We start from the raw sequence: 20,067 nt of genomic DNA, 5'->3' as shown, positions 1-20,067 counted from the left end.
AGGCCCGTGCCGACTCCGCCCACCGCCGCAGAGCCCGTTGATTCTTCACATTGATGCGTGGCAGGGCTTTTCCGTTCTCTCTTTGTGGGTCTTTATGGTTCCTTAATTCATTAACTTATCTGAATACCATGCTAGACTCTAATAGTTTATTCCTTTGTGTTTTCAGTGTAATCATATTTTCTGCAAACTTATTTTTTTCTTGTTATTTTTGGATTTTGCCAGAGGGCCTGGGACCTCTCCCCCCCCACCGCCCCCATGCGACAATTCAAAATAACCGCTAATATTACGGAGTATTCTCTAAGAGTTATTCAGAAGTGTGACGTAACCCCAACAAGAATGCCAACATTTTTTAAAAGCCATTAGGCATATTGATACTTAAGTTAATATCAAAGAACAAATATCTGATGATGAACAAGGAAACACTGAAAAACAAAATGGATGATAACCTACAGATATTAAAAAGTATTAAAAAGCGAGGTGATAAGCAACTCAGTGAGACCCTGTCTCTAAATAAAATAAAAAATAGGGTGGGGATGTGGCTCAGGGGTCCAGTGCCCCTGAGTTCAATCCCGGGTATCCCCCCCAAATATTACAAAGCCTCTGTAATTAACAGTGCATGGTACTTACACATATGAACAGGAAGCGGATAAATAGAATGTCTCCAAGTAAATTCAATAACATGGAAATTTGATTCAAGTATATTCTAGATCAATGGAACAGAAATGCACTTTGGAATGAAAGGTGCTAAAACAACTGGAAAACCATCTGGAAAAAGATGAAATTAAACCTGTTCCTTTTACAATATACAACAATAAACTCCAAATGAATCTAGAATCTAAATGTATAAAATATAAACATACACATATGTAGGGTATTCCAGTGATTTTTTTTTTTTTTTTTTTTTTTTTTTTTTTTTNNNNCTGATATCTATTCTTTTTTTTTTTTTTTTTTTTTTTTTTTGCTATTAAGGGGGAAAAAATGTAACTAGGAGGTGGCAGTAGTAAGGAAAAAGATGTAACCAGGAGGTGGCAGTAGTACACAAGCTTTATTTGGGTAGTGCTTTGGCAGGCGCGAAGTTGACCCTCTGTGCCCAATGCTGTTTCATGACTGATAAAATTAGACAAGCCTATAAAGTAAAACATAACCATTTTCCTTTGTTGTCTATTAGGTATACTTTTGGGTTGTATGAAACACAATGTTTAAATTTAGTGGGAGGAAAATATATACATGGCTATTCATATATTTTCTTTTTTTGAGGGGGACACTGAGGATTGAACTCAGGGACACTTGACCACTGAGCAACACCCCCAGTCCTATTTTTTTAGTATTTATTTTTTAGTTGGAGTTGAACACAATACTTTTATTTTATTTATTTATTTTTATGTGGTGCTGAGGATTGAACCCGCAGGGCCTCGCACATGCTAGGTGAGTGCTCTATCACTGAGCCACAACCCCAGCCCTCTCCAGCCCTATTTTGTATTTTATTTAGAGACAGGGTCTCAATGAGTTGCTTATCACCTTGCTTTTTACTGTGGTTGGCTTTGAACTCTATCCTCCTATCTTAGGCCCCAGGGCCTCCGGGATTAAAGGCGGGCACCTCCATGCCTGGCTCCTATATTTTCTTGTGTTAAAATATTTTTCCATATGTATATATAGTCTATTTAATTACCTTGCATCTTTGCTCCCTATACCTAGGGGTTTTAAAGTCAGTAAGTAATCATACCATTATATTTGCTTTACCTGGCATTAGCTAACCAAGTTTGAAATTCCTTTTTTGTTTTCACTGAGCTCCTGGCCACTTAAAGTGGCAGTCTTCCTTCCACCCCTTACTTTTATTTGTTGTAGTCTTCAAGGGCTAGAGCCTAGGTCTTTAGTTTCTCTAGCTGATAAGAGTAAAAGAAGAGAGAGACAGGGATCAGGTGTCTCTGGACAATTGCATCCTGAAATGGCCCCTGTCTACAGGACTACAGAATAATTAGCACCCAACATATCCTCTTATATTTTTAAATTATTTTATTTGCAACCCAGGGCCGAGCTCCTGCTAGGCAAGTGCTCTTTTACTTAACTACATCCCCAACCTATCCCCTCCTTTTAACTTTAAGGGCCTAAGAAATCTTCCTGATGATGGTACCCAAAGATTCAGTGTCTATTGAGGGCCTGCCTGTGGGAGGCAGACATAGCATGTGACCAGTGTTTGCCTCCCCTTTTGATCAGTGTGGCACTGTCTGTCACCCTGTGATCTGGTTGCTTAAGTAACCAAAGATAGTAGCCCCGATCTTTAGGGTTGAGAAAACGCAAATGTGTCTTTGTGCATGGGCGAGTCCTCCTACATCCCCAGGGATCGAGCTACCCTCACCTGTTCCTTTGTGATATTAACCCTTGCCCTGTTTGGGATAGAATGTTCCATGGAAATTTGTGTGTCCCCTTCTCTTGCTTTGCCTTTGAGTGTGGCCTTCCTAGATGTCAGGCATCCTGCTGACAGCAGACATCATGAAGCTAGACTCAATCCTCTGAAACCTGACCCCTTGCCTCATTTGAATGGCTTCTCCTCAATAAAAGGGATCAGGATGCACTCACTCTTTCTCTTTCTGCGGACCCTTAATGTCAGAAGAGCTGTCTCAGCACCCCCAAAGAAAAAGGTATTTCTCTCTCTTGTGTGGTTATTTCAGGCAGCCCAGTTCCCCTGGAGTGACCCCTGAGTGTTTTAGTTGCATGCAACACATCCCTGGGTGGCAGGTTTGAGTGTTTAAGTCACCAGGAATGTGACACCTGCCCTTTGCTTCCAAGATGGTGCCTATTGCCATATCTTCAAATGGCAGATGGGCAAAAAAGAACAAATATTGTGTCTTCACAATGCAGAAAAGTTGGAAGGGGTGAGAAGGACAAATGTTTTGTCCTCATAAGGCAGAGGAAATGGAAGGTCCAGATGGCTCCCTGTAGTCTCTTTTACAGTTTATTAATAACACAGTGGGGGTGGAACCCTTATGACTTAATCACGTCCCCCAAAGACCCTCATCTCTAGATACCATCACAATGTGAATGAAGAGCAAATGGTGAAGGTGGGAAACTTGTCCCTTTGTTTCTGCATTCCTCTGCTTGAAACCCCTGTTAAATTCTCATGGAAGGTGTTAGGTATTGAAAAAGACAAACCCCAGAATAATGTGGCCTGGGGAGAAGGAGTGAAGGAGTCACTGTCTTTCCCAGTGACAAGACAAGCCCTGGGGAGGAAATTTCCATCCAGTTTGAAATGACAGTTTCTGAGAAGAAGCCAAAGCGTTGATCCCATCCTAAACTGACCCCCACCCACCATCTGGCCCAGTAAAGATAAATCCCGGGTACTGACCACTGACCCCACATCCACTAACCCCACACCTTCCATGTGGCCTAGTAAGGATAGCCCAAACTGACATGCTCATTAATTGATTCACCTCTCAGTGTAACCATATAAGCCTAACACCCACCCCGCTTTGGCCAATGGCTCATTTTCCACCAGGAAAATGGGTCAGTCAGAGGCATCATTCCATTCCTGAATAAAAGCTGTGCTGGGCTGGTTTGTAAAGTTTGCATCTAGCCCAGTCCTCTTGCACTAACAGAAGGAAATAACATTTCCCTCAAGATGCACCACAACTGCCTGCAGCTGCCACTAGTCATAACCAGTGCAAAACCCAGAGGCACAAATGTATAACATCAAGCAAAAGAAAAAAGCTCACATAATAAATTAATTCCCATTGTGGTAATATATGTCATAAGAAAAACAAGAAACATGTATGAGAATGGATTCTAAGGGTGTTAGACCAAGAATTGTGGAATATAACACTAGACAGGGCCAACTATTGAAATAGGAAGACAACAGGATTTCATATATAAGCTCATGGACCTGGGTGCTGCCTTTAACAGTTAAATTGTTTGGATGACTTGAACTTAAACTCAGTGGTGACCTACAGTGAGTGGGGGTGATATGCCAAAGAGATTCCCTGGCATAATATGAAGGAAAGTATCCTAGAGGTATAGGAATGTTGTACTGAATTTTTTTCTTTTTGGTGGTACTGGGAATTGAACTCAGGTGTGCTTTTTCACTGAGTTGCATCACCAGCCATTTAAATTTTTTTTAAAAGTTTGAGACAGGGTCTTGTTAAATTGCTGAGGCTGGTCTTGAACTTGAGATTCTCCTGCCTTGGTTTCCCTAGTTACTGGGATTACAGTCATGCACCACAACTAGGTTTCCCTAGTTACTGGGATTACAGACATGTCCAGCTCCTAAATTTATTATGTGATCAGCACTGCCCTCCTTAATTAGCCTATATGGAGAACTCAGAAGGCACTGTCTTCATAAAGGTATTCAGAAACAGATCAGTGATGGGAGAACTTCTATCCTTGAAAAGCTCTGTGTTTACACTCCTTTATATACCAGGTATGACTGAGATATTTTCCCCAATTTCAGTGCTGCTGATGAGAACCCATATTAGCAGAAATCAAGTGAATAGCCCTTAACTATCAAAGACCATAAGGCCACATCAGATGTCTTGGGCAGGTGGAACATACTAGTAATAAAAATACTTTGGCTTACAGAGCTCAATGGTGGTGGCAAGATTATCAGTGTCCCAAGGATTATCATCAATAAGAGGACACATTGACAATATTTAGAGAAATAGTAAACACAGGTTTAGGGTCACATGTAAAATTAGGGCTAAAGTCAGTCAGTTGAGTATTCTTCCTTAGGATAAAAGTGAAGAGAAGGGGTGTGGATGGTGTGGTGGTAGAGCAGAGCACTTGCCTGGCCTGTATGAGGCCTTGGGTTTGATCCCCAGCATTGAAAAACAAAAGTGAAGAGGACATTGATTTTCCTTTTGTAAATGAATGCCTAGCAATTAAACTAAAATCTGTTCCTTATTAAAGAATAGTCTTTAAACAAATTTTTAAAAATTTGATTCAGGGGGCTGGGGTTGTAGCTCAGAGGTAGAGTGCTAGCCTGGCATGTGTGAGGCAGTGTGTCCAATCCTCAGCACCACATAAATATAAAATAAAGATATTGTGTCCACCTATAACTAAAAAATAAATATTAAAAATTAAATAAAAGTTGATTCAGAAATTGCCTATGGCACAATATATGTGGAAAGAAAAACATCCATGTATGATGAAATTAAAAATATATACTTTTACCTAGATATCCCATCTTAAAAACTTGCCTTGAAAATAAACCACCACACATGTTTTAAAAAAATTGAGAATTTTATTCACTGAGGCGACTCTTGGCTGCTCAAAAAATAAACAAGGTTATTGGGGGATAATATGCTTATTGGGGGATAATATGCTCTGAATATCAAAATAACAACCTACAAATCACTTTCTTATTCACAAGGAAAAGTCTATATTTAAAATAGAGTTCTCTGATGGTGAATATTTTAAGCAAGTATCAAACATAGTATCACTAACCAAGGACAATATCATCTTACTGATGATATGTAATTGCAAGTACAAAATATTTTGCAAATGAACTTCTGAATTCTCAAAATCAGGAGTTGGCTTACTCCTTACATTCATTGGGTTTCTCTCCAGTGTGACATTGTTCCTGTACTAAAAAGAAATCAGAGTAACTGAAGGCTTTGTCGCATTGTTTACATTCATAGTTTTCCACCACTGTGGAATAATATATGACTGGTAAGGTATGTAGAAAACAAACATTCCCACCTTCCTTATATATCTATAGTTATTGGGCTTTGTGAGTTCGTATGTGATTATTGCGACTTGAGGAATATGTAAAGACTTTCCCACATATCTTACATTCATAAGGTTTCTCTCCTGTGTGAGTCCTTTGATGTACAGAAAGATTTGAGTAATAAGCAAAGGCTTTCCCACATTCCTTACATTTATAGGGATGTTCTCCAGTATGAATTCTTACATGTCTGTTTAGGTCTGAAGAAGCAGTATAGGCTTTCCCACATTCTTCACATTTATAGGGTTTCTCTCCAGCATGAGTTCTTATATGTTCAATAAGGCAAAAAGATCTAGCAAAGGCTTTCCCACATTCTTTACAAACAAAGGGCTTCTCTCCAGTGTGAGTTCTTATATGTGCAATGAGGCAAGTGGACGTGGTGAAGGCTTTCCCACATTCCTTACATTCATAGGGCTTCTCTCCACTATGAGATCGTACATGTTTAGTAAGGCCTGAGGATTGAGTGAAGGCTTTTCCACATTCATTACATTTATACGGTTTTAGTCCTGTGTGAATTTGAATGTGTTTTTTAAGGTATGAAGGATTTCCAAAGGATTTTCTACATTCCTTACATTCATAGGGTTTTTCTTCATTATGAATTCTTACATGTTTAGTTAGGTATGAAGAAACAGTGAAAGACTTCCCACATTCCTTACATTCATAGGGCTTTTCTTCACTGTGAATTCGTACATGTTGAGAAAGGCCCCAATACTGAGCGAAAGCTTTCCCACATTCTGAACATTTATAGGGTTTTTCTCCAGTGTGGGTTCGCATGTGCTTATTAAGGTAAGCAGGATATCTAAAACTTTTTCCACATTCCTTACATCTATAGGGATTTTTTACATTGAGACTTTCTATATGCATAGCAAGGTTTGTGGATATAATAAAACTGCTCCCATATTCATTCCATTCACAGAGTTTTTCTTCACTGTGAGTTCCCATAAGGGCCTGAAGGTATGACTGATTCATGAAGGCCTTCCCATAGTCACTACAATCAAAGGGTTTCTCTTGTGTGCATGTTCTCTTATACGCAACATTTGGAGTTGGGCTGAGGGTTTTTCCACGTTCATTAAACTCAGTAAGTTTATCTCCAATAGATGTTTTCATGTGCAGAGTAAGGAAATCTTTTCCATACTGATCACAATCATAACTTCTCCCTACATTTTGAACTCTCATGTGTGTCTTGAAAAATGAATGTTCATGACAGACTTCTTCAGGTTGGTTATAGTCATAGAGTTCACCAACACTATTGCTTCTTCCCTGTTGATATGTGGACAAATACTGATTAAAGTATATCATTTTGAGGATGATAATGATTCTCCCCCATTGTGTTACATTTACATAGTTCCTGTCTTTTTTTGGTGGCGGGGGAGTGGGGGACGGAACCCAGGGCTTTGCATATAGTTGGTAAGCACTCCAAAACTGAACTACATCCTCAACCCAAATCCTTTAATTTTATTTTGAAAGAGTCTTGCTAAGTTGACCAGGCTGGCCTGGAACTTGAAATCTTCCTGCTTTAATCATTTAAGTATTGGAAATACAGGTGTGCACTACCATACTCAGTTTATCATGTTTTCTTTCTAATTGAGCAATAGTAAAATACTGCCAGAATCCTGTGCCATTCTCTAATCTTAGACTGTTAAGAAGGATGTATACTGTAAACTCTAAATCAACAGGTTTCATGAGACATTTAGGGCACTCTTAAATTCATTATATTCAGAATATCTCTCCAGACATTTCTCTCTCTTGGGTGAATGCTACTTTTCTCATGCCTCTCTCATTTGGACTGATTTTCTAAAATGGAATTTGTAATCTTCTATGAATACAGAAAATAAGAGACATCCCCTGTTAAACTTACCATTTGTATCCCAATGCAGGTTTGTCCCCTCAAAAACTCCTGCTTAAGCATGGACTCACTGGTACTAAGTCTCATTTCACATTCTGAAAATAGACAGAAAAACAAAATTAACAATTGGAGAAAGAAATGGCATACTGAAGGAGTTATAAATAATACAACTGGGTATATAGCTCAATGGTAAAGTGCTTAGTTAGAATGCATGAAGCCCTGGGTTCCATCCCCAGCAAAACACACACACATACACAACATTAAAGCTGACTCTTTTTTTTTCTTTCTTTTCTTCCTTTTATTTGTGTGTGTTTTCCTTTCAGTATGAGGCATTGAATCCAGGCCAGGCAAGCACTTTATCATTGAACTACATCCCCAGAAAGATAGAAATGATTTTTATTTATTTTTAAATTAAACTAGCTTAAAAATTTGAAAACTTAAGTAAGGCCCAATAGCTCATACTTGTAATTCTAGTTACTCAGGAAGCTAAGGCAGGAGGATCAAGGCCATCCTGGGCAACTAAGTGAGACCATATCTCAAAACAAATAAAAAGGGCTGGGGATATAGCTTAGTGGTAGAGTGTTGCCTCACATGTGCAAGGTCCTGGGTATGTACCACCCCAGTAGCACAAAAAAACAAAACAAAATTTTAAAATTTAAAAAAAGAAAAGTTGGGAATTTTAACTTGATTAAAAATTTTTCAAAGCTATGGATACAAATAATTTTAAATAGTTTATTACAAATTGATTCCTTGAAAATTAAAGCAAATGGTAAACAGAATGAATGTGTGTGTGTGCGTGTGTGTGTGTGTGTGTGTGTGTTTGGTGGTGCTAGGGAATGAACCCAGGGTCTCATATATACTGAGCTATTCTCCCAGTCCCAAGATGAATATTATCAGGTATAGAAAATATCCAAGATCTAGGGCTGGGGATGTGGCTCAAGCGGTAGCGCACTCGCCTGGCATGTGTGTGGCCCGGGTTCGATCCTCACACCACATACAAACAAAGATGTTGTGTCTTCCAAAAACTAAAAAATAAATATTAAAATTCTCTCTCTCTCTTTAAAAAAAAAAACTATCCAAGATCTAGACACACAGTATACATCAAAATGATATACTTCAAGAAGAAATAGAGTAGGTTTTTTTTGTGAAATTATAAGAAAATCTGAGTAGACAAAAAATAGATGAAGATGGGAAGCTGAAGATATTCTCAGATATATGACCTCAACATTCCTAAATCAAGTGCATCTTAAACAGTTTCCTTCACACTCACCTTGGAGATCTCTTCTCTGCACTGCCCACAAATCGGTTTCTTTCTCCAACCAAGAGATCAGACTAGGTTTGATGAGCTGACAACCTGTACATGGGGAAAAATGCACTAATAGAAGAAACTGATGCAAGAGATCATAAATCTTCACATTATTCAGGAATGTTGCTTCTAATTAAAACAGTTAAATTATTTCAGAGGGGTTAAAAATGCAAGTAGTACCTTTGTGCTCCCAAAACACTGGTTATACCTGACCCCTGAAACTCAAATTAATGATTATGTATACAAAGGGCTAAAAGTTTCAATCATTTAGGAATTGAAATGAAGAGAGCTTTATTCTTATTGGTAAAAAACTATCCCAATGATTCTGAAACAATGATACATCAGATTCATCCAGAGGGTTTATTAAAAAGTTTATAAAAAATACGAGGGCTGGGGTATGGCTCAGTTGGTAGAGTGCCCTTGCATGCACAAGGCCCTGGGTTCAATCCCCAGCACCGAAAAAAAAAAAAAAATGCACAAGGACTGGAGTTATGGCTCAGTGATAGGACTGAACCCAGGGTCTCATACATACTGAGCTGCTAGCATGTGTGAGGCACTGGGTTCAATCCTCAGCACCACATAAAAATAAATAGATAGATAGATAGATAGATAAATAAAATAAGGGTATTGTGTACATCTACAACTAAAAAAAAAAAAAAGATGCATGAGAATCAGGCACAGTAGCTCACTGAGCCTGTTATTCCAGCCCCTCAAAAGGCTGAGGCTGGAGGATTGTGAGTCAAAGCCATCCTCATCAACTTAGTGAGGCCATAAGCAACTTAGTGAGTTCCTGTCTCAAAATAAAAAATAAAATGGCTGAGGATGTGGCTCAATGGTTAAGATTCCCTGTGTTCAATCCTTGGTTTAAAAAAAAAAAAAAAAGCACAACAAGGATCTACCCAATGACATAATTGTATGTCAAAGGAGACTACTAACATATTTCTAACAACGTCATGGTGATATGTTCATCTTGGCTCACATTTTGAGAACCATAACATTAGATTAAAATGTATTAAGCAGAGACTATGCCCCTGTTATTTTCCAACATAGTCAGAGTTGACATCACTGTGCTGCAGCATCAGTGTACAAGTACAGAACACCCATCTTCCCTAAGCTACAAGGAATGATGGCAGTCTTACCTACTGAGGCCAGGTTCTGGTAGTTCTCCAACATCACATCTCTGTATAGGTCTCTGTGCGTTTGATCCAATAGAATCCACTCCTCTTGGGTGAAGTTCACAGCCACATCCTCAAAGGTCACCAAGTTCTTGAAAAAAAAAAAAACAGTCATTAAGTCATAAATTATATATACAATAATATGGCTTTTAACTCATGATCCTCCAGCCTCAGCCTTCTGAGGTGCTAAAATGACAGGTGTGAGCTACCACACCTGGCTCGTGTGCATCTTTCAATAAACCCTCCAGATGAATCTGATGTATTATTGTTTCAGAATCATTGGGATTTTTTTTTTTTTACCAATAAGGATACTTCTTCATTTCATTTTACTTCCTAAATGATTGAACCTTTTAGCACTTTGTATACACAATGTCATTACACACATGCCAACCTGAGTAACAAGTACAATAGAAACATCTCCACTGATGTTCACAAGAGAATGAGGAAGTGAGACCAATGCCTACACAGGGATCTGAGGGCTTCCATTGTCTACCAAGGGTTCAGTGGTCCTGGGAACTCTTCTCTCTATCCACCTCACTTTAAGGCTGATCACCTCTGGTCATGTGGCTTTAATGGCCCTTCTGACACATTAATTGATCTCACTACAACCTGCCTGGAAGCTGTTCTCATCTTACTTTTTTCTTCTGAAGTACCTGAGGGCACTGTATATGCTTCATAATCAGTGTGAATGAATAAGTCTTTAGAAGAAGAACACATTTTCTTCTTCCTATCATCTGTCAGAGCAAACAAACATGCACTCAGAACTTGGAGTGTCTTGATCAGTTGCTAATCACTGAACAATGAGGGAGATTTTCAAGGTAACACCTTGCTAATATGAGAAGCTCCATTTCCTGGAGAAAACTAACTGGGGACTCAGCTCTTCAGTGAGGCTCTGTTGACCTCACTGAAGAAGGTGTGGAGACAAATCTGCCTAAAAGGAAATGTGTCTACATGTTGGAGCAGGTATGTCATTATGGGGGACACTGCTTCTGCATACCTGATAATAGTGTGTCAGGTAGTCAGTCAACATCCTTGATGTCTCTATCTTTTCTTCATGAAGGCAGAGTGAGTCCCTAGAAAGAACTCCTGGAAAAGAGAGAAAGCATGGTAATCCAGAGCTGACCATAATTTGTACACTTGCATGACTAGAAGTCACTCCATTCTAAAATGAAATTCCCATATAATTGCATATTCAGTAAAATTCACATACGTGTTTCTACCATACAATGCTAGAGTATCCTGAATCACCTAGAGCCATAAAAAGGATGGTGAGCCATGCTGCCCACCAGGAAAACTATAAAACTCTCATTTTATAGGTAGAGAAATTTCAGAAAGATGTGACTTTATTTCTCCATGGTGATAAATGTCATGAGGGAGATTATATGGCTTGTTGGTGTGAATGTTTGGCATGGAGAAACTGCTAAATTTTAAAAATTTGCAATTCAATCAGGTAGAATAAGAATCTGAAACTTGGAATGGAGACATGTTGTTGGACCTTGAGAAGAGTCAATCTTAAACCCCCAAGACAGTCTGAGACCCACTAACCAGGCAGGTAGGTTGTCCTTGATATCTAAAGAGGCAACCTACTCTCAATGAAAACCCTGTGATAATCTCAACTGGGCCTGAGATCTTGGAAAGAAATGTACATTTTCAAGATAAACCATGATCTGCTGTTGTCACTAGAGTAAAAACCAGTAACAATCCAGGGATATAGATATATAATATAATGTAAGAAGAAAAGCTCACACAACAAAATAATCCCAATCTGGAAATAATATCAGAAGAAAATCACAAAACAAGTATAAGAATGGATGCTAAGGATGTCAAGACCAAGGACAGTGGAAGGTAAAACTAAACAGGGCCATATTCATTGATGTGGGGCCACTTAATAGACATCTGGATCCCACATATTAGCTAATAGTTAAATAATAGTTTAATTAGATGATAAACCTGCACTCAATGGTGATCTTAAGGTTAGTGAGATGGATAATGCAAGAGATTTCCTGGCATAATAAAAGAGAAGGAATCCTAGAGATAAAGGAAGATTGTACTGAATTTATATGTGATTGTACTATATTTATATGTGAAAAAGGCTCCCCTTCACCAATTGATGTTAAGGGCCCAGAAGACATTCTCTTCATGAAGGTAGTAAAAAAAAATAGGTTAGTGAATGAAGACCCTCCATCCCTGAAAAGCTCTGTGGTTATACTGTGCCAGGCCATCACTGAGATGAGTTCCTTGATTAGAACAGGAATGGCCAAAATCCAGAGCAGTATAAACCAAGTATGTGGCACTTAACAACCATCTATAAACATGAGGTCACACCAACTGTCTTTCTGCTAGTTATGCTTCTGTTGGCACCACCATCTACACACTTGCAAATAGTTCATAAGTAGCAGCAGCATTCATAAGTATGGGGTCTACTCAAGGAAAATGTTTCCGTATAAAGAAGTGCAACAAAGGGAGCATGTTCCTACAATCAGCCATCTTATTACGCCCACCACCTCAGAACATCCCTTCAGGAGATCAGAGGTAGAGTTTGGGTAGAAGGTTGAACTTCAGCTATCCACTCAAACAGTATTTGACACTGTGTTTGTGAATACAAATATTTACTGAGATTGATAATTAACATAAGAGGCTTTTTATGGAGAACTTACCAGTGTTCAGCCTGATTCTGATGAACTCCTTGAATTTCATTTCACAAATTTCCAATTTGTGAAATGAAAACACTTTCATGTTTTCTTCTATTTTCCCTTGATTTATGGCATTGGAATAAATATCACTTATTTTTCCTGTCAGTAACATATTAAAGAATAGATCCTTTCTTTAGTTTTTTTTTTTTTTTAACCCAGCAATAGAAAAGAAGTCTTGAAGGGAGAAACCCTTGAAGAAGGCTGAGGGAGGAGCATCATGAATTCAAAGCCAGACTCAGCAACTTAGTGAGGGTCTAAGCAACTCAGTGAGAACCTGTCTCTAAATAAAACACATAAAAGGGCTGGGGATGTGACTCAGTGGTTAAGTGTCCCCTGAGTTCAATCCCCAGTATAAGAAAGAAAGAAAAGAAAAAAAAAAGAAAGAAATGAACTCAGTCAACTCATAAGACACTTTTCCCTCCTTGTACTCCCCTCCCTTTCAATGTTACCTTTTTGTTTTTCAGTCTCTGCTTAAAAATCCCTCTCTGTTCTTACCTTTTCCTATTGCCTTGTAAAGATAGAGAAAAATCACACTGACCTCTACTTTACTTTCAGAACATTCAATCAATTTGGACTTACACATTTATTTGTGTAGTTAGGTGACAATCTACTTCACTAGGTTACAAGTTCCCTAAGAATAGCTTTAGGATGAATTTTTTTCACTAAGCTTTGATCAAATACTCAAGAATTCATTAAACATGCCATATCCTACAGTAAATTAAGAGATGAAGAAATGACTAGGTTCTAGCAATGTTAAGTTGGTCAAAACTCTTGAATGGGCTGGCCTAGGTGCCTCTATTGTAGCCTGCAGGAGGTTTGGTGAACACAAATTTGTCAGCATTCTTAAATGGCTATGCACTGAGGAAGGTTTCTCCCAGCAGAAGTATCCTTTCTTAGGAATCAATAGCCCAGAGCCCTCATTCACATTCAGAATTATCCTGGGACCTGTAAAATTTCTTTTCCCCTAAAGTGAAAACCCGAAGATGGGTGAGGGAAGAAGACTAGGAAGGAACCCTATCAAGAAGGCCTTATTCATCAGCCCAGATGTCACTGTGAACAGAGACTGATGTGCAAACTTGGGATACTTAGTCTCTCTTGCTGGAAAAAGAGGACCTGTGGGTTCCCAGTATCCGGGAACTATCTCCCCTTCCAGCTGAATAGTTCTTTACATCTTACCAAGGGCAGAGGCATAGGAAAGGCCATTTCCCCTGATTTTTGCTACCCTTTCTTCATCACAGGGTTGCCAGCTTCACCATATAGCTGTGAAGAAAACTGAGTGCAGGTTTCAAGTGGTTTGTTCAAGATCCCTAAACCAGTAATTGGGGAGCAAGATTCTGATCTTCTGTATATACTATTAAAATGAAAGTGGGTTGCTAGGAATGATGGCATATGCCTGTAATCCCAGCGACACAGAAGGAGGAGGCAGGAGGATTTCAAGTTCAAGGCCAGCCTCAGAAACTTAGTGAGGCCCTATGAAATTGAGACCTTGTCTCAATATAAAAAATATTTTTTAAGAGAGAGAGAAGAGAGAAAGAGAGATATATATATAGAGAGAATTTTAATATTTATTTATTTTTTTTTAGTTCTCGGCGGACACAACATCTTTGTTTGTATGTGGTGCTGAGGATCGAACCCGGGCCGCACGCGTGCCAGGCAAGCACGCTACCGCCTGAGCCACATCCCCAGCCCCATAAAAAATATTTAATAAATGGCTGGGGATGTTGCTCACTGGTTAAGTGCCCCAGGTATAATCACCAGTACTGGCTTTACCTCCCCTCACAAAAAAGTGAGCCAACCATTTAATGTACCTCATGAGAAGGACAACTTCTTGTTTCTTCACTGTCTGATGCCACTTCTCAAACTTGATACCCCCTCCCTTATTAAACAAGCATACAGAGAGCCTGTGTTCTACCTATATCATATGTGGTTACATTCCTCAGCTCTAAACCAGAGCCTTGAGAATGCAGGGTCGTTTCTCCAGCTAAAGCAGGGAGCTGGCCAGGATCTCAAGAGTAGCTCTTGAGATCATCTCCCTCCTCCTCTGCAGATGAACACCCACCTTGTCTGTGAGCTTGAGGGAAAAGAGCAACCTAAAACATCTTCCCTGGCAACAAACATCCTCTGGGCAAGTCTTAGGGATCGTAGAAGATGTTTCCTCTTAGAATTCTGGCTTGGCAACAGTGGGCTCCTCAGAGGATAGGCTGAGGTTCCAAGGGGAACCCTGAAGAAATCCATACGACATGCAAAGAAGCTGAGTGGCGAGAGGGAAACAGAGCAGACAGCCCATGGGCCATTCAGCAAATCTACCCCCTAGGGCCTTGCTCAGATGTTGACAGTGAGATTCAGAGGTTGGAAGAAAGGGCAATGGATATGATAGTATCTTTCAGGTCACTCAGGAAGCCTGAACATGAAGATTTTGCAACAATAGGACATCCTACCTCTCTGACCTTGAACTGGGCGCAGCAAGGATGAAGGGATTGACAGATGCTATTTGGAAACTATCCAGTTCATCCAGGATCTGGGTTTGAGAGTCCCAACAGCAGAGTGTGACTCCAGGACAGAAAGATGCCACTCCAACACATCATAGCAGAGGAAAGGAAGAGCTTCAGGCCTGAGTTCCAAGACCACAATGAGGGCCTGGGTACTTCCAGTTCCTAGAAACCTGGAGTTGCATGGCTTTTGCCTAGAAGCCCACTTACAAAAATAAGACAAGATAGTGGAGGAAAGGGAAAGGATTAATTAGAACTTCCCATGACTTGTGTATGGACATCATGGGAATCCTCACTCCTCACTCTGAATACAATTTAATAAAGTTTTTAATTTTAAAAGTTTTTAATCAGGCTGGGGATGTGGCTCAAGTGGTAACGCGCTTGCCTGGCATGTGTGGGACGCTGGGTTCGATCCTCAGCACCACATAAAATAAAATAAAGATGTTGTGTCCACCAAAAACTGAAAAATAAATATTAAAAATTTTTCTCTCTCTCTCTCTCAAAAAAAGTTTTTAATCTAGGAAAATGAATGAAATAATTTTGATCAAAATCACTTTGATCACAACACCGATCAAAGTCTATGTTACCACAATCATATTTTAAAGTTATTCTGAGAGAGAGACACCAAGAACTAGATACAGTCCCTAAGGCACACCCTTCAGGACTTACTTAGTCCAACCATGCTCCACCTGATGACAGTTACCACCCAGTTATCCTTTCAAATTATTAATCTATCAAATGAATTAATCCACTGAGGGGGCTTGTGCCTTCATGATCCAATCATTTTCTAAAAGCCTTACCTCTGAATAATACTGCGTTACCTTCAACACATGAGGTTTTAGGGGACATTCCAAATTCAAACCCTAATAGCAGATTTCCCTATAGGCATGGAGTGTAGTGCATTTTGACAGAGAGCAAAGAGTTTACTAGGATGATGGACCAACCAGCAAGCTCAGGAACAACATAAGAGAATCTAAATGAAAGGAAGAGTCAACACAGTTGTGTGTGCCTGTAATCCCAGCAGTTTAGGAGACAGGAGGATTGTCAGTCCAGGTAACTTTGCAAGATTCTGTCTCAAGATTTTAATAAAGGGCTGTGGGTGCAGCTTAATGCTAGAGTACCCCTGGGTTCAATTCCCAGTATCTAAAATAAATAAAGAGCAGAAATGTCCCATGTCCAATTTGTACCTTTGGCGAGACTGCCCATGAGCAACCCCAAGGTGAAAGTTCTACTGAATTAAAGGAAAACCTGTTACAGGGATGAAATCATCTTCAATGGCAAGATATTAGCAAATGGAGTGATTTCCTCTAAAGTGATATGTCACCAACAGTGAAATTCTGGGCCAGGCTGATGTTGTGTGGGATATCAGAATGTAGTGTTCTTTCCCTGTTTATACCCACATAGACTGATGTGGGTATCAATTTTTATCATGTTTGGGAGAAGTGTGGTTTATGTGGTGAGTGTATGAGCCTCTATATTTTAAATCAATAAAAGTACTTACACAAGTATAATAAGACCAACAAACAACAGAACAGTGTACAGCTGTACCTGACAGGAATTTTGGATTTTATTTTATTTTTGACACTAGGGATTGAACCCAGGGTGCTAACTACTAAGCCACATCCCCAGCCCTTTTTTTATATTTTATTTAGATACAGGGTATTGTTCAGTTGCTTAGGGGCCTCACTAAATTGCTAAGGCTTGATTTGAACTCTCGATCCTCCTACTTCAGCTGCTGGGATTATAGGCATGCACCACCATGCCTGGCTGGATTATTGGATTTTAGATAGCTTAGACTCCAATAGGTCCCATAATTAAAAGGGCAGCTACCTGGCCCATGGGAAAATTCACAGTTAACAGTTCCCAGGAAAGTATATACACTTGATCTGTCCTCCAGCCCATATAGGATGGAGAAAAGATGGAAAATGTATAAAGACAGGTAAAACCATGGAGCAACATAGAAACCTATTTAGAGGTCCATTTGCTGAACTGGAATTTTTTTTGGGGGGGAGTACTGGGGATTGAACTCAGGGCCACTCTAGCACTGGAGGGAAAAAACCCAGGTTAAAATGGAGTTTTTATTTTTATTGCAGTACTAGGGTAAAAATGAATCCAGGGGTGCTGTACCACTGAGCTATATGTCCAGTTTTTTTTTTTATTATTATTTTTTATTTTGAGACAGGGTCTCACTAAATTCCCCAGGGTGGCCTCAAACTTGTGATTCCCCTACATTAGCCTTCCATATGTTGCTGGGATTTCAGGCATGCACCATTGCTCAAGCCGTGGCTTCTCCAATTTGGCTGGGCATGGTGGCACATGCCTGTAATTCCTGAGTCCTGGAAGGCCGAGGCAGGAAGATGGCAAGTTTGAGACTAGGAAATTTAGTGACACCCTGTCTCAAAATAATAAAATAAACAATAAAGGGCTGAGGATGTAGCTCAGTGGTGGAGTGCCCTTGGATTCAACTCTCAGTTCTTAAAACAAAAACAAAAAAGTCAAAACAAAAACCCAACATTCATAATTTCTCCTATTATATGTTGCATTTCAACATACAGTATTAATTTTTTTCTGTCAGCTATGAATTTGAGATCAGACTCCTCCTCTAGCTTTTTTTTCCCCAAGAAAAGAGCACTAGTGTGAAAACTGCCAGTAATACTTGATGTATTCCTTTCACCCTAGAAATCTCAACAGCTAATTTATAATAGGCTTCTGTTACCTGATATTCCATTCCTTTTCAGCATGACTAATTCTACAATGTGTATAGTTGTTTAGTTCTGTTTGCTTAGCACTCTCCTTACTTTCACCAACTCCCATACAAATAAACAACAAAATAATATTGTGCTTTACTTCCAAAATATTTATTTCCTTGGTTAAATGCTTGTATCCTCCTTCAGTTTGCAATTTTCCAAGAGCTGGATGAACTTTTTCATTTTCCCTTGATCAATCATCCACACACTATGCATGAAGAGTGCATGAAGAGATGAAAGGATAAAAAGAGTCTGGCAATTTCACCTTATTTAAAACTTGCAAATAGGCTAGGTGTGGTGGTGCTTGGCTGTATCACAGTGACTTGGAAGGTGGAGGCAGGAGGATGGCAAGTTTGAGGTAAGCCTTAGCAACTTAGTGAGGTCCCAAGCAATTTAGTGAAACTCTGTCTCTAAATAAAAAAATAAAAAGGGGTAGGATGTGGTTCAATGTTAAAGCAATGGGTTAAATCCTCAGTACAGAAAAGAAAAAAGTCAGTTGCAGTGGTGCACACCTGTAGCTACTTGGGAGGCTGAGGTAGAAATATCACTTTAGCCCAGCCTATGCTAAGAACCCAACTCAAATAAAAAAAACAAAACAAAACAACTTTGCAAATTATTTTATTATTTTCTGTTCTGTAACAATCATCTAAGTATGTTACTACAATCATATTTAAAACTTATTCATCATAAGCTGCTATTTTGACTCTACCTTCACTCTTTCATTTCCTGAACTCCATTCTCAAACTAGGAAGTCCTTGAATTCCATTATAGTCAGATATATATTCAAATCACTTCCCTGCTTAAACCATTTCATAAGGCCCCACGGCCTCACAATATAACCCAGTCATTTTTCTGGTCCTATCTCACTCCAGTCTTCTTCCAGCACTCTCCCTCTCTGTGCTCAGCTTTAGCCAACTCCCTTTCCTCAGTTCAGGAACTGCTCTAGGCTCTCAATTGCTCTGGGATTTTGTTCATGAAGTTTCCATCTCCTAAAATCTTCTTACTCTACCTCAATGATCTAACCATCAAATCATACTCTTGTCTTGTTCTCAATGTAAATATCAATCCTTCTCAATATACTCTCCCCTCTTACCAATTCTAGGTGTTTAAATTATGAGTATGTTTAAGAATTTACCCTGTTAAAGGTCAATTCGATTAGTTGTGGGTTGGAGATTAAACCTAGCGGTAAAGCTCTTGCCTAGCATTCCCAAGGGCCTGGGTTCCATCTCAAGCACACAAAAGAAAAAACAGGGGTGGGGGTGGGGGTGCAGCGTAATAAAATCTCCATCCTTTCTCCTTGTAGGTCCTGGTTTTGAAGCTCTGTAGGGATGTACAGACCCAAAACCTCAGATAAAGAGAGCGGCTGGTATCCTTTAGTAGAAAGACCCGCGGTCTACAACTGCTTGCGGTAGTCACCCAGGGAAACGCGCCTAAGACAGTATCTGTATCTTCCCACCTTAACATCAGGTGGCAAAAATGAACACAGGCTCGCAAAGACAAAGTCAAGTTCTCAGGTGAAATATTTGTTTGCATAAGAAAAGGAAGACCCCCGCCCCCTTCTGACCGCCTTTCACCCAGGGCTCACCAGAACGTGTGGGATCGCTAGGTCCTTGAGGACGGAGGACGCGGGGCCAGAATCTATGATTCGACAGGAAAAAAAATTCCTTCTGGAAAATAAGTGAGAAAGGTTCCCTGGAGCCTTTTGAAGAGGGGAGCTGGGTGAATGCTGTCACTCCGACGACGCAGTATAACGACACTTTCCAACCCGCTCCTCCCGGGGACCAGCGGCCGGACTCGCGGCCCCGGCGGACAGAAGAGGAGCGGGCAAGGCCTTTCCACCGAGGTTCCTCGGAGCCGGGGTGAGACCTGTCAGTGTCGCCTCATTCCCACACCCGGACCCTCGGCTGCACGCGAGCGTCTCAAAGAAAGCACTGACCGACCACCACCAGGCTAAGCAGGTCTTTGACAAGCGCCGCCGCCGGCGGAAGAGAGGGGTACGTCTTACGACGTCACTTCCGCCCACTCCTCGGCGGGGTCGGGGGCTTCCTCCGTTCTGGATCCGTGCGGGTGCAGAAATCCTACTCCCCCCCATCCCCAT

The 20,067-nt window shown here is 40.1% G+C and overlaps 1 protein-coding gene across 1 annotated transcript; it reads right to left on the bottom strand.

Moving 5' to 3' along the window:
* Positions 1–5,214: 5,214 nt before the first annotated feature.
* On the bottom strand, positions 5,215–20,067 carry LOC107145159 (zinc finger protein 426-like). Its single transcript, XM_015488973.2, has 7 exons — positions 19,968–20,067; positions 19,555–19,848; positions 11,038–11,126; positions 10,005–10,131; positions 8,830–8,913; positions 7,572–7,654; positions 5,215–6,973 (listed from the first exon to the last, which is right to left on the bottom strand). The coding sequence occupies exons 1-7, from the start codon at positions 20,065–20,067 to the stop codon at positions 5,708–5,710; spliced, it is 2,043 nt and encodes a 680-aa protein (XP_015344459.2). The 3' UTR covers positions 5,215–5,707.

Source organism: Marmota marmota, unplaced genomic scaffold (assembly GCF_001458135.2).
Source record: "Marmota marmota marmota unplaced genomic scaffold, marMar, whole genome shotgun sequence".
Classification (NCBI taxonomy): Eukaryota; Metazoa; Chordata; class Mammalia; order Rodentia; family Sciuridae; genus Marmota; species Marmota marmota.
The sequence above is the reverse complement of the archived record's forward strand: the minus strand, read 5'-3'. Positions and strand labels throughout refer to the sequence as shown.